This window comes from Lonchura striata, chromosome 1A (assembly GCF_050655825.1).
Source record: "Lonchura striata isolate lonStrDom1 chromosome 1A, ASM5065582v1, whole genome shotgun sequence".
Classification (NCBI taxonomy): Eukaryota; Metazoa; Chordata; class Aves; order Passeriformes; family Estrildidae; genus Lonchura; species Lonchura striata.
In genome coordinates, this window is record NC_140741.1 from 20,822,315 (window position 1) to 20,836,977 (window position 14,663).

General features: G+C 37.6%; 1 protein-coding gene across 4 annotated transcripts in view; it reads right to left on the reverse strand.

Moving 5' to 3' along the window:
* The window catches only part of FGD4 (FYVE, RhoGEF and PH domain containing 4), a 101,812-nt gene that overhangs the window by 73,805 nt on the left and 13,344 nt on the right, over nt 1-14,663 (reverse strand). The window contains exon 1 of one of the 4 annotated variants that reach the window (XM_085568988.1): nt 8,871-14,657. The exons of 2 other annotated variants lie outside the window; for them this stretch is intronic. Coding sequence is in view for 1 of the 2 variants with exons in the window: in XM_085568987.1 (XP_085425113.1) it covers nt 1,414-1,423 (10 nt within the window). In the remaining variant the exon portion in view is untranslated. Of the gene's footprint in view, nt 1-1,413; nt 8,824-8,870; nt 14,658-14,663 lie in introns of those variants that run through there. One more of the 4 variants, XM_085568987.1, reaches the window with a different exon arrangement.

Genomic DNA, 14,663 nt, shown 5'->3' on the forward strand with positions numbered 1-14,663 from the left:
AAGGAAAAAGAGACTTTGGCATAAACTGTCTTGGTCACAGTTGGGGCTTCCAGGTGGATTCCTGACAAATATATGGTACTAGAGACATACAGCAGGTTGTCTCTATTTCAGACCATTTTCTTTAAAAGTAATCAGCCTAGTACAGCCTATTGCTGTACAGTATTGCTGGCATTTCGTAATGCAGCAAAGACGGATCTTGCAAGGATTTTATTATTTTGCTATAAGGAAACACAAGAGAATATTAGCATATGAGTCACTACTGTACCTTGAAAGGTCTAGAATTTTCATAGTTTGCCTCTAATTGCACTTACAATTAGATACTTATACATAAGGATAAAGGAAAAATCCAGGATAAATCAAGACACACCTACAAAGAAAGACTCCACAATCTGAGAAATGGACAAGACTGACATATGTGCACAAAACAGAGCTACTAAAATGATCTTTTTCACGTAAAAATTTTTTTGGAGACAGTTTTGAAGTTCTGATTGTCTTTGCACTGGTGAGAAAAATAGTCCAAAGAATGCAGTACCAGCAGGGGTGAATAATTAACTTCATTTCAATGTTCCTTAATTAATACAATATGGTGCAAATGTGTATATCTAGTGTATATATGCACTACAATGAAAAATTTTCTATCCAGTCTGCCTGTATTTACATTTTAAACAGCCAGGATATATTTGATATTTTGACATCTAGAAATATATCTATAAATACATGTTGATATATTTAAACAGCACTCTAGTAAACTTATTAGCTACACTTAGCTTTCAGGAAAATAAAACCTTTGGCAATGTGCTGCAAGGTGATGATGTGGGGGGCCATAGTGACACTCACCCCTTATATTCTGTCCATAATTTCAAAGATCATCACTATTCTCATACAGAAAAATAGGAAGGAAAGGTCAAGAAAATGTCAGAAACCAAGTTCAAATTAGAAAACAAGTCCATGGTGTGCAATGAGGAAGGTCACAAGCCTGTGTTTCTCTTTGTAGGGGTAACTGCCTTGGATCAACACATTCTTGTTCTGCTTCTGCTGCTGCTCTCCCAAGCCATGAGAATTAGGTTTAGTGCAACTGCCTTTGGACATTGGCAGATGGCTTGGTCCTCAACAGCAGCAAGAAACAAGCTTTCTTTTTGATAGCAGCAGAAAAACTACATCTAGACCACAGATTCTCTCCTGCACAGAATAGTTTGGTCCCAGGCTACTAGAGAAGTTACTGGCCTCCTGCTGAGTTCTAATTCTTCAAGAGAGATCTGATACAAGTATCAGCTACAGGCCAAGATGAGAAAAACTGTGTATATTTTGATTTTCACGTATTTCTGAGACTCTCCCAGAGGACATCTATTTATTTCAAAACCAGTAAACTATTAAAGAAAAAAAACCCCACAAAAACAAAAGACATCTACTCACAGCTACCCATGCCTTATAAAGGAATGCCAGTGCCACAAGCAGAAATCCTTACATTCCAGTGATTCTGTGCAAGTAAACCTACTTATTTGGGAGGCAATCTTTAAAGCAGACACAGAATGACCATTATCAAGTCATTCTATGAAAAAGGAAGTTCTGAATTTCATAATTTAGTGACATAGCTCAGGAAGTAAGCAACAAGAAGTATTTCAACACATACTAACAGCAGATTGTGTGAGTGGGCACCTATGTCAAAGGAAATGTGTCTTTAAAATACCTCTTTAAAAAGAAAAAAAAAAACAATTACATATCAGGAATCGTTTGTCTTTCTTATTTTCTTTTCTATATTATGGAAGCTATATTCTAATCTCACCTTTAATGTCTTTTGGGAATGCTTACTTAAGAAAATAATAAGCAGCTCTGGCAATGCAGAATGTCTGTTACTCTGTAGAAGAGCAGTCCTGTATTTTAGTTTGTTAAGAACCAGAAACACATTAATAAATTGAGAGAAAGGATTTCTACAAGTTACTTTCACTTGTAGCCTCACTATTCTTTTTAAAGTAATAAACTGTCTAGTAGTAAGTGATTATTTTCCTGTAGCAGGAAACTTGTGAACAAGACAGGTCTAGTAATTTGCTCCTCATGCTTTTGGTCATTATACCAAATTTCAGCAGGAGGCCTCCAACCCTTCTGCTGCAACACATTTGTACCATGCAAAACTCAGCAGAAACCAAGCACACTCTGACTGCAAAAAGCTCCTGACTCCTTTCTGCATTGCCTGTTATATTATTGAAATGGTATTAGAGAATTTTCAGGCAAAATAGAAAGACTTGACCATTTCCACCAAGCCTCAACTAAAAAAATAAAACCAACCAACCAAAAAACAACAACAACAAAAAACTTCTTAAGATAAAAACCCATAGCATCAGGCATAGATGATGCCAGCAGCTTTCTAGACAGCTGGACATTCACCTGTCACAGCACCCATTCCCATGCAGCTTCTTTAGAAGTCCATTCCTCAATTTGATGATTTATTTAAGCAGGAGGAGCTAAGAGTTCTAACAAAAAGGGGAGTCTCTGTCTACTCTACTATTGCTTCATGAAGTGTGAGAACTAACAGAAAAATTATATTAAATGATCAATAAGAGTTCTATAAATACACAAACTGAAGACATAACAGGAGACCACATGGTCCAACACCCAGCCCTGAAGCATAATTGGCATGTCTAACACATCCTGGGAAGCTAAATATGAGAAAACTACATCGTCAGAAGTAAGAACCATATCCCTCTTAGCTTAATAGAAGAGAAAGAAGAATACAGTACTTTTAAATGGTTCTTCAGTTGAAAGCTGTCTGATGCTACCAGTGTACATCAACCACTCTCATTTTCTCCTAACTACCAGCAGGGCAAAGATCCTCAGCATTCCCATGAAAAAATGGAGCTTAAGCATCATCATCTCTCAATATTGTCCCCTATTTCACCCAGAAACCCTTCTGACCCTTTCATTCAAGCTCTGAATCTATAATTTGAAAGCTCAGTATGAATTATAATGATCCTTTTGGTCATATTACTTCTAGCAACCTCCTGCAACTGTAACAGCAGAAACATTAAATTTTCACACTCTTTTGTCTCAAAATTACAGGTTATAGAAGGAAGAGATAGCTGAACAGAAATTAATGAAAGAAAAATTATGGTTTTCAGAGTTTGTGGTTTGCAGAGTTACCTTTGATTTCAGCACTATAACCATTAGGAGTGAATGCTGTCATCAACAGGAAAAAACAGCTGCATCAGACAGGCTGCAAAGAGCACTTGCTCATCTGGACTCCAGTCACTTGGAATTCAGTAGCATTATATCATATAGTACATTGTCATTTATTTAAAATTATTTTATTTAAGCTTCCATTAAGCTTTTTATAACAAATTAAGGCTATATTGTAAGACTAGGATTTATTTTTTTTTTTGAGGGGGTAGTTTTCTGCTCTTGAAATACTCTATTTCTATTGCTTCAGTAAATTGCAATTTAATATTTGATTTTAAGGTAATCCCACAGTATCATGGGACACAATACAGCAAAATCTGTAGTCTAACAGGTTTCAGATTCAGCTGTTAATCAGTCCCTCTATTCAAAAAACTTTATAAGTTGTGACCTTCATACCTGGAAGCTACAAAATGAAGACAACGTGTCCCAGAAATGATTTTCAGTTCAGTCCTACATGATCCAAAACAACCAATCCCCAAAATGCATCCAGTCCCCAACTCAGAAGGAATAACTTTCAAATTTAAGAAATGCATTTGTCACAGCAAAGACATCTACATATGTGATTTATCAGAAGTGATGCTAAAAATGGATATACACACAGCACAGCAGCAGTGGATGATTGCCAAGCTGACCTCGAGTGCATTCCTCTGAACACAACATACATCCTGTACCTCTGCCACCTCCCTCTAAAGCAGCAGCTGGCTGCTAGAAACACTTACGCTTCCTATTCAGTGGAGAGACTGTTCAATATTCGATTTGAAAAGGGAAAATTCATCCATTTTGTTTTCACAAAGAGATTGAAAAACACAAATGATATAGCTGAAAGAGAGTCTAGTCACAATTATTTAGACTATGAGGATACTGTGAGCCACAAGAAGCCTTACTGTCTTCCTCAGTGATCTCTCTGGTGAGCTGAGGGATTATGATGTTTAGATTTGGAAGCAAAAAGATTTGAGAAGTTATTTTGGAATATACAGGAAGCCTATGTATTAAGTGCAGTACACAATGGTAAACTTTTGCTTTTTACTTGCTCCTCTCTGACAGCAAGGATCTCTGCTGGATGCTGATTTAGGAAGGCAACCAACCCCTAACCCAAAATAAGCAAAATTGTTATGTGTGTTCAGAGGAATGTTTCCCTGTTCACACTATGGTCTGTCCTGATTCCAGGAATATAAGAGAACAATAGCTATGTTTGATTATATTTTTAAAAAATTATTTTTAAATAAACAACCAAAATTAATGAGTACTTTGGGGTTAGACTTTGTTGCTCATACACTACATCACACCAAAGAGACAAAGCTTCAGAAATTCTGGAAACAGTAGCTTAGCAGAATTTTACCCTCATCTACTCAAGATCCAGTTTCAGCAGAGCAGCCAATAGAAAAAAAAAGTGTTAACTCCTTGAAATGGGAAAATTTGATAACAAAACTGAAATTCTGCCAGTACAATCCATAATTTGGCTCAGATTTGTAAGCAAGAAAGCAAAAGAGGAGCTTCTAGAGAACAATGACATGCACATAAGCACGGAAGATTTTTAGTATCAGAGAAGGTGAGAATACTGGGGGATGGGGTGCTGGTGGTGAGGCTGTTTGGCTGGTTGGTTTGAAGTCTATAAACAAGCCAGGTCCTGCAGAGTTATTATTAATCATGATCAAATCACATCAGGTTGTCAACATCTGATTGCCCTTACACTTGTACATTCTGTACATGTCCCTCTGAATTAAAATGGTAAAATATTAATCAGCACTGGCAGCACACAAGATATTTTCATGCAGCAAGAGTCAAATAAAGTGGAAATTACTCACAGAGCTAAACAAGAACAAAAGCTCTAAGTTTTCTTTGTGCCAAAATCTTCATGTTATCCATATTATTATTTAGCCAGTGCACACTGGAATTTTTTTTCTCAATTTTCTTTTAAATAAAGAACTGCTTAGATGAGCAATGCCATCAAATAAGAAAAATAAAACCATAAAAATAAAGCACACCTACTCACAAAAAAAGATACACACTTTAATTTGGGTCCCTCTCCCTTCACTGCAGATTGTCCAGCATTTTGCCAAGTCCGTGGCCACATGCACCCATGACTCTGACTCACCATTTTACACTGCAAACACTGCTACTTATTCTTTAGTTGCTTCCTAATCTTTTTTATGGTTTAGGGCATGCTCATTATGACTCTGAAATGAGTTGGGCACAGAAAGACATGCTCTGTGGTATACACTTACACCTTTAAAATCTAAAAGTAACAGAAGTGTTTACGAACCACAAAAAACACCAAATAAGCAAACAAAACCCCAACCAAACAACAGCTCGGAAGTTTTGCCTTCTCCAAGGATTTCTTTGACCTCTTCTGTATAGGGCTTGAACATCTTCATTGCCTTGCATCATGTCCAAGACAGTGGTCAGAGTATTTTGTTAAGCCTTTCTATCAACTACCATGACTAACATGAGACTGAGGGGAGGGAGTGAAGGTGGGGGTGGAAATGATGACTTTTTACCTCTTCCAGAACTGAAACTATTTATATGAATAATGACATTCTCATAAGACTTTCAAAGCAGATGCATGAAGCTGGGAAATTAATTCAAAATCAAGGAAATAAATACCCAGCATGTATTTGCTGTCCTACCTTGAGGAATACTTTTTTGCAATATTTGGATTCTGGAGCTCATTATCACCTTATCTGTTGTTTATTTTATGTACCTGATCTCTTAGAAGGAAAAATGAAAAATGAGTATTCAAGAATAAATTCTGTCTTAAGCCCATAGTTCTTTCAGGACAGAAGCTCACAGTAACTTAAAAATTTAGGATGATGCCTGAAGATTCAATATGATATATCATATGATATGCTCAATGAGAATATAACTTAAGTTCTTGCAGGTATGGAGATGCAAGAGGAAGCAGGAATCATGACCAAAATATTATTTCTTTTGCTACCCAAGACAAAGCAGATTGTGCATATTTTTCTCCTTTAGGAGGCAAAACAACTACTTTATTTGCCTTACAAAGAACAGCAACCAACAACAAAGGTTATTTCAGCAGGCCCATGCTTTGGGCCATTTATATTTCCAGTAAAACAGCCAGGAATCTAAACTCTTAGAGGAACATTTGCAGATCACAACAGGCAAAAAAGTGTTATCAGACCCCCTCTGAGTCAAGATGCACTACTTGCTGCCTCAACTCATGCAGGAGTTTAGTTTTGAAAGAATCATAGAAAGGTTTGAGTTGGAAGAAACCTTAAGAACCACCTAGTTCCAGCCCCCTCTATGGGCAGAGACACCTTCCACCACACCAAGTTGCTCAGAGCCCCAACCAACCTGGCCTTGAACACTTCCAGGGATGGGGAATCCACAGTTTCTCTGTGAAACCTTTTTCAGCGTCCCTCCACATTCACAGTAAAGAATCTCCTCTTAATATCCACCTCAGCTGGAGGCAATACTCCAGATGTAGTCTGACCACTAACAAGCTCACTTTCCATGACCGAACACAGTTGGTGCACAAAGGCACATTATTGTCTCATGAGCTCCCCATATCTCCACTGCTCTCCAAGCACCAGCTTCTGCTATTGCACAGAGATTTTTCCATCAGGGACTGTAAAACTTTTTTTTTTTTTTTGACCATAACTAATTGCATGGAATTCCTCTCAATACATTTTTCCAGTCTGTAAAAGTCCTTCTGAAAAGCACCCCTACCCTACCCATATCAGCTGCTCCCTCTCCATGTCATATCATCCCCAAACTTGCTGAAGATGCTCTGCTTTCCCTTGTCCAGGTAGTTCACAGCACTATGGAACAGTACTGATGTCAGGGTTAACCCAGGAAAAAGGAATTTCTATTCTTTCCCTGTCTGCCATTTGGCTGGCCTATCAATTGACCAGTGTCTTCTAAAGGACTATTAAAAGTGCTTTGGGAGCCAAAGCAACCTCCAGAATCACTGTCTGACCATGTTTCCATACCCAAAGGACAACATTCCCTAAATCTAAGTACAACAGCATAAGGTGGCTCCTCCTCTTAACTCAAATACCAGTTTACCTCCAGGCAAGTTTCTTTACTTAGAGCAAAATTCAAAGTACAAGAATCTCATCAGTAACTCATCAGACAGTGTTAGTCACTATATGTCTCCATCTGCTATGTTTCAAGTGTTTTAAGTTCTTCCCTGCCCTGAACTATTTGTGTACATGACAGAAAAAAGCATAAACAAAGACAGAGACAAGAAGAACTTTGCAAAGATGTTCTGGTGGGTTTCTTTCCCAAGGGTCCTTTGAAGAGCTTTTGAGTTCAGTAAGTTCATAGAACAGAAAGAATGTTTACATTTTTGGTGTATGAAGGCATGGCACAACTATTTGTATAAAAATAAATTGATATAATAAATGTCAGAGTAACCTGTTAGGTTTGGGTCCTTTGGCTTTTATTCAGAGAGGGGTAGGGATTAGGAAAATATAATATCAATAACAATTTATCATTATTCACAGATAATTTCCATAGATGAAGTGCAGCACCACCTTGGACCTTAGCTAAAGTCATATGCAAACTGGTGACACATATGGTGCCCTAGGGAATTTAGAAACTAACAATAAGCACAGTTGATAAAATATCCCTTAAAACAATGCAGTTCATACCACGGAAAAAAACTAATTTGAACTCTTTTTCAGTCATCTAGAATTTTTATTTTTGGCTGACCATTAAATCTTGCACAATTTATTTAGGATGGAGAGGAACAGCTTAAAGGATTACTCTGGGGCAAGAGAGATTAAGTTTAGATGAGAGGTTAAGTTTAGACAAGAGATCATCGATTATCAAGACACCATGGAAAGCACGTAAATTTAGTTTAAAAAATTTAAAAAACCTTTCCACTCAAAAAGGTGGCTTCACCTCCTATGAGATAAACGAGCTCCATTAGAAACTATGATATGTTACTCCTTTTCAAAGAAAAAAATTCACTCTCACCACTGTGTCCTTCTTACTTTCCAGTGCAAAACCAACTTAGAGCTATCTGCATTTGTCACAGAGATGCTTTGAAAGAAAAGAAAAAAATAAACAAAATCAAAACCTAACATGCAGAAAACTATTACCAAAGAAATATGGGAAATATGGTAATCCAAACAATGATAGAATTACAATGATATCCTGCATGCAGAACTTAAAGCATAAAAAATTCCTGTGGTAAGCTAAAGTGTCAAGAAATCTAAGTTCAAAATCTTTGTCTCTACAATGAATTTTTTCCTCAACATATTCCTCAATTCTCTGTGCAGACTTCTGTGTGCATAACCCCAGTATCAATAATACCACTGACTATGAACACAGGAGGAGGAAACAATCATTAATTACTTGAGGCTGTGCAGATATTTATAAGGCAAGAAAAATGAACATGCAGTTCTTGACAGCACCCAGGGTGCTTTTAAGCAGTTGCATGTGAGAGGAAAAAAAAAAAGTGCCTCAGGAATCAAAATAAAAATCAGACTTTGTTCTAATATGGGATAGAGGAAACTGCTTTCTCATTAGAGGACAAATAAATAAATATCACCACTGCCTGACACAAAAGGCAAGAGGAAAACAACAGGAAAACTTGCCATCTGGGCAAAGCAGTAATCAGCCGCCAAGGATCATTTTAGGGCTGCAGCTGCTTGTCTTTGCCAAGTTTAAAGAGTTAGCTGTTCTAAAAGTATATTTGAGAAACGCCGCTAGGGAGTTTAGATACTGACCTTGTATGGAAAAATTCCACTGAGAAGACAGCAAATTTCCAGGATCCCGGGAATTTTGTTAAAAGTAATCTCATGATTTCCCAGGTTCAGCATCAAAAGAGCCATTCCAAAAATGCAACCAATGTTGCTTTTTTCCCCACTCACATCCCTACACACAGAGCTGCCAGTCTCCCATGTGCCTGTCTGGATTTAGTTCTGTACATCCCACTCCAAAGGGAACAAGTTCTAGACAGAGACTGTTGCTACTACTATATCACTAATCTATTTTTACTGCCTGATGCACAGAGCTTCTGGGAAGACAGCAGGTATAACATTTCTTTCGGTATTTTAAGATTATTCATGTACAGGGCTCTCAGCAATACTATTTGTTGATATTTTACAGAAGCACTGTTAATAAGCTCACAAGTATTTTAGGACTTAAAAGGGCTAAATCTAGTAAAAAAACCCAACCTAACAAAAAAAAAAACCAAGAAAAAAGCAGCAAGGTTTTCCTCATGTAACAGTGTGCTTGAAACTAAGCTACTTTTTTCAGATTAAGTATTTTTAAGAGGAAAAAAATCTGTCTGTATGGCACAGAATTGATATCAAGAGACATGAAGGATGACCATTGTGGTCTTTCTGAGAGTTTAACAGAAGCCACCTCAAACAGGTGATGAAGGAAGAAGTGATGTAAAGGTGCATAAACCAACAAAAAAAAAAAGTGATTCATTATATAACATCTGCACTTAGGTTTCAAATATATTACATAGAGTATCAGCTGGAAAAAGCATAGAAAAGACAGGTGCAGGAAGAAACCCAAATCCATAAGCACAGTGTCACATCCTTTAACACCCCCACAATCAGCTGACATTTATTTTAACCACTCAAGACAACCAGGAAACATTTATTCCAGATTACAAACCTTTTGCCAGAAATTCTGCTACCCTTTCTCTTGAATCAAAAGCAACCAAATGACCTAAAATTCATCCCTTTTGAGGGAAAAAGCAGATGCAATTATTTCCTCTGTAGTAACAAGGGTGAGTAGTACCCAATGTGTGTGGGGAGCTACTCTGCACTGAAAGTGATAATTTGCCAAAAGATTAGATGGCTATCATCAGGTATTGTTACACAGTTTTAAACACCAGTGTAGTGAACATGACAAAAAGTAGAAGCCACTGGAAACAACAAACATTATACTAAACAAAGGGCAGAATTCTACTGAACCCGACAGTTCATTGTTTTGTAGTGTTCCCCTCCATCATTATCCCGATAGCAGCAATTCAATCACAGTTATTGTATTTCACTGCTGTTTCAGAGCAATCAGCATGGATGCTACTTTCAGTGACAGATAAATCTCTAAGGCAGTATAAACTTCCTGATGAAAAAGTAGCCAGCCAACCATTTACTGTCCTATTTACAGAACAAACTGGTCCATGAAACAGGAACCTCAATATCCTACTTCAGTCTCAAAAGTCTTATCAAGGGACACAGAAGGAGAGAGAAAATCTAAAGACAGGACAGGACATCAAAGAAGCTTTCCATAAGTACAGAGTGGCTTGACTACGTTCAAGAGAAATTTAAATTTAAAAAATTTAAAGTAACATTTACACTGCAAAAGTCAGTTAAAAAGTGACTTCTTAACAAAATATGTGTTTCTTAGCCCATCCTTTCCGCTGTACTAATACGTATATAACAATGATATTTAAATAAGTTCAAGCATCAAGATGTGTAAAAGTGCAAAGAAAGCTTATCAGGTTTACAATTATCTGTCAGATACTCACTGTGTCTTCTGGAGGTATGAAGATAAAAATATATATCTGGACAGACGTTTTAAAAATAAAGCCAACTGCAGACACTGCCACTGGCTCACCAGTTTCATTTTGACTATTTGAGAGACATAAAATACTAATGAGGAACGTTTACGTTTTCTTTTAAAGTTTTTATTTAAAAACGGACACAAGTTTCACAAAAAAATCCAAGCTATTCTCTGACATATCTGGGTGATCATAAGCAACCTTCACTACATAAGGACTGTATTTCATTAGATTCTCACTGCAGTTACAGTGCTGTGTATCACAGCCTTTATGTTCCACAGATCTTACAGTAATAGTGAAGTCTGATTAAAAAAAAAACAAAACAGAATTATCATGAGCTATTTCTAGGCAATGCCAGGATCCTAAAGACAAAAATTCACAGGAAGATCACATATCAAGGCAGTAGATTAAAGCTCACAGGCCTAGGACTTGAACTGTGGCAGATAATATTTTAAATAAAAGGATATCCAAAGCCAGGAGAGAATAGAAATTTTTGAGCCAGAAAGTGCCCTGAGCCCTGTCTAGCCAGGTCAGATCATTGAGGCAATCAGATGGAAAGAAGAAATAAAAAAGAGCTCATGACAGAACCAACTTTGCAAACAACTTTCCAGAACCTAAATTCTCTGGGAGAAGCTGAGAGACATCAGCTGCACAGGATCAGCTGGCTGCCCTCACACCTCCTTCATCAGCCTCCCCTACTGAGGAAGGGCTCAGCCACACCTGAGGCTGAGCATGGAAACTGAGATACGGAGTCTAAAACCCAGACAAACTTGTCATATAGCCTCACCATGTGTAAATCACAGTTCTCTGACTGTAGTTGGCTGGGTTTGTCTTGGTTACTTTAGACATACAAGAAGCAGTTTAGGAAGATGGGAAGGTTGATTTTTTTCAAATGTGTGACAGACAACACTTCAGCTAGAAACAGTAAGTGCAGCCGTCATCCGTGCTTTTGCTTTTTTGGACTTACAAAACCAAAACTGGACTCTCCTACCCCAGCCTGGCTTCTGCCAAATTTACAGAACTGAAATGAGCAACATTAACATACTTTCTTCTAAGCAAACATTTTCCATTGAAAATGGTATTTCATACACAGATCATCAGTTCTTCACGCTGTGTTGCCAGAACTCCTACAATGAAACAAATGCCTTGTTTAAAGAATAATTTTCTTTCCTCCTTGCTTCAAACCACATACAGCTCCATCCAAAGAGGAGGACTTCATGGTTCCAGCAGGACAGCAGAGAGGAAATGTCTAAATAAGGCTTTTCATCTGTCAAAAAGTACAGGTAGACCAGTGTAGCTCATTCTTTAGTAATATAAGATTTATGCTTTGAGGTTATGCTTTCCCAAACAAGACCCTATCTACACTTCAAGTATAGTGAGCAGATTTACCAAAAAGAGAACAAGTGGAAAAAGAAGTCTGAACAGCAGCATTCAATTTTGTTGGTGTTCAGAATACTCAAAAGCTTGGCTTCCTACCCTTTTTACTCTCCCCAGATCCACCAGTATAAAAGACACAGCCTTTCCTATGGCTCTGGCCTGGCTGAAATTGTAACCCTCTATCTTTGAGCACAGAAGTCGTATTTGAAGTGGGCTCCACATTCAGGTCCCACCACACTGAGTTTAGTGCAGAAAATGTAAAAGACTGAACACCACTACATAAATTGCTAAAGAGAGGTCAACAAGTAATTTCAATATACCACCAGATAAAACCCACTCATGTTTATGTGGCCATCTTGCAAACACCATGGCAAAGAAGTTTTTACATGATGGCAATCTAAAACACACCACCAGCACCAGTGGTCTGCCACTGACCTGACCATCCTGCAACTCCTAAGTTAGAGCAGTCCTGACAGAAGTCACTTCCAAAAAGACTTCTCATTTACAACAGTAATAGGATATTAAGTGTTCATTGCTCCCAATATTAATTGAGAAATAAACTATTTTCAACGCATTTTTAAAGTATTTTTAGAGAAGAAAATTAGAATCATTTTTAAAGAAGAAAATAAGTCAATCCATATAGGCCAACGCAGGCTTCCAAGTGATAGATTTGGGAATCGTGAACATTGTGTGTCCAGGAGTCAGCAGAAGGAAGGAATGTTTTACTTTATACAAAGCAGCTGAGTGCTGTGAGATTATCAGGATCTTACCCAGCATGTTTACAGAGTGCTGTAAGAGCTTCTGAGAACAGCCTTGATCACTACCAAATCATGTTAATAACCATAAAAAAGCATGACAAATGGAAGAAGCAGAATTTGGAGGGGTTGTACATGTTTTTTCCGTGCATGGCAACATACCTACACTGAACAAAATTGGTTAAAACAATGTGCTAACACTTCATGGGAGAATTCCCAAAAGTTCTCCCTTTCATTTACCTTGCTCTAAAAGAAATAAGAGGTAGCTTTCCCTTTTCATGGGAAAATGAGCAGCTCTCCATCTTTGGTACTTTCTTCCATAATTCTGGAACTAAATAGCATATCAGAGACCTCAGTGACACATTCTTCATCTAAAGCCAGATTTAGAATAGCCTTGAAAGAAATGCCATGCAAAGACTCATTTTCTAATAGAGCTCCCTTTCTCCATCTTTGATCCTCTCAAACTCATTCTGACAGCTACAATATAGAAGAGGTCACCACCACAAGCTGACTGTTCTGATCACCTCCAAGAAGCCGGCACTGTAGGAAAGATGCAGGAAAACAATTCATGGGAACAGCACAAATAACAGAGTGAATAAAATGGAAATTCAAGGGCAGTGACACGCTTGGCTACTGCATAGCCATGTCATACAGTTAATGGAATTACGTGGCAACAGTCTTTCCCAGAGAAGTAAATCACTGAAACATTTCTGAGGCATGTCTGCCAAACACCTCATATTTCATTTATTATCCTTTCACAGCAGAAAGTTGTTCACAGGCTAAATTTCCCTCATTCGAGCTATGCATAAAACCTTTAGACTAGTCTATTTAACAAAAATGAAAGTCACATTTAAAACATAGGGAAATTTTTCTTAAAAGGCCTTATTGGAGCTTGTAATTGCACACATACATTATGCACCCATACACCTTGCAGTCCCAAGCACCTTTCATTTTTCCTGAACTATTTCCAGCACTTTTTGGAAATGAAGTTATTTATTTTTAAAGAAAGCATGTTCATTATTCCATGATGAGCAGAGTGGCTGCTGCAGCAGGTCAATAAGGCACTGCAGGAAGGGCAGCATTGCTCTGCTCCCCTTTCAAAGACAGATCACAAGCACTGCCTTCATTAACAAGTATTGACTACCATCTCTAATTACTGCATTCTAGACCTCGCACTTTCACTGCAGCACAAACCTCAGCTGTCCACAGAAGCCATTTGTCCAGCTTACATTTAGCTTTTACAGACAATTTCACATGCTGAAAAGGGGCAGAAACCATTGTTTTATACATAGGCATGTTGGGTTTCCAAAACCAGTTAAAATATCTAGAAATATACTTACTGATATTAATCCACCAAATTAGATACATGAATCTGTTGGTTTACCTGTCTAAAGTTAGAAATAAAAATCTAGTATTTAGACTTGTAAATTATTGAAGTGGTTTTCAGAAATACTCAATCTCCATAGCTCAGAAAAACAGGATATTTAGCTGTTACATATGCATGTAAAATCCTGGCTGAGGAATGGAAAACTCCAAACTTGCTCTCCCAACTCTTTGATTAACCCCACTGAGTAATACCTTTGCTTTTCCTATGCATAATTTAGAAACAGACAGTCAATCCCAATTAACTGCAGGCAAGAATTTAATTCTGAATCACATTGTTGGCAGACTAGAATACTGCTTTTCTATCCCACTCCCCCCTTTCTTTTTGTCCTTCAGTGTTTCTCAGTAAATAAATCCTTGATTACTTTTTCACTTAAATATTGGCTGCATTAAATATTTGCCTTAAGGAAAGTTCTATGGAAAATTATGACATGCATACCCTACCCTATTTTTCTGAAAGATTCTTGTCTACATACAGGAATTTA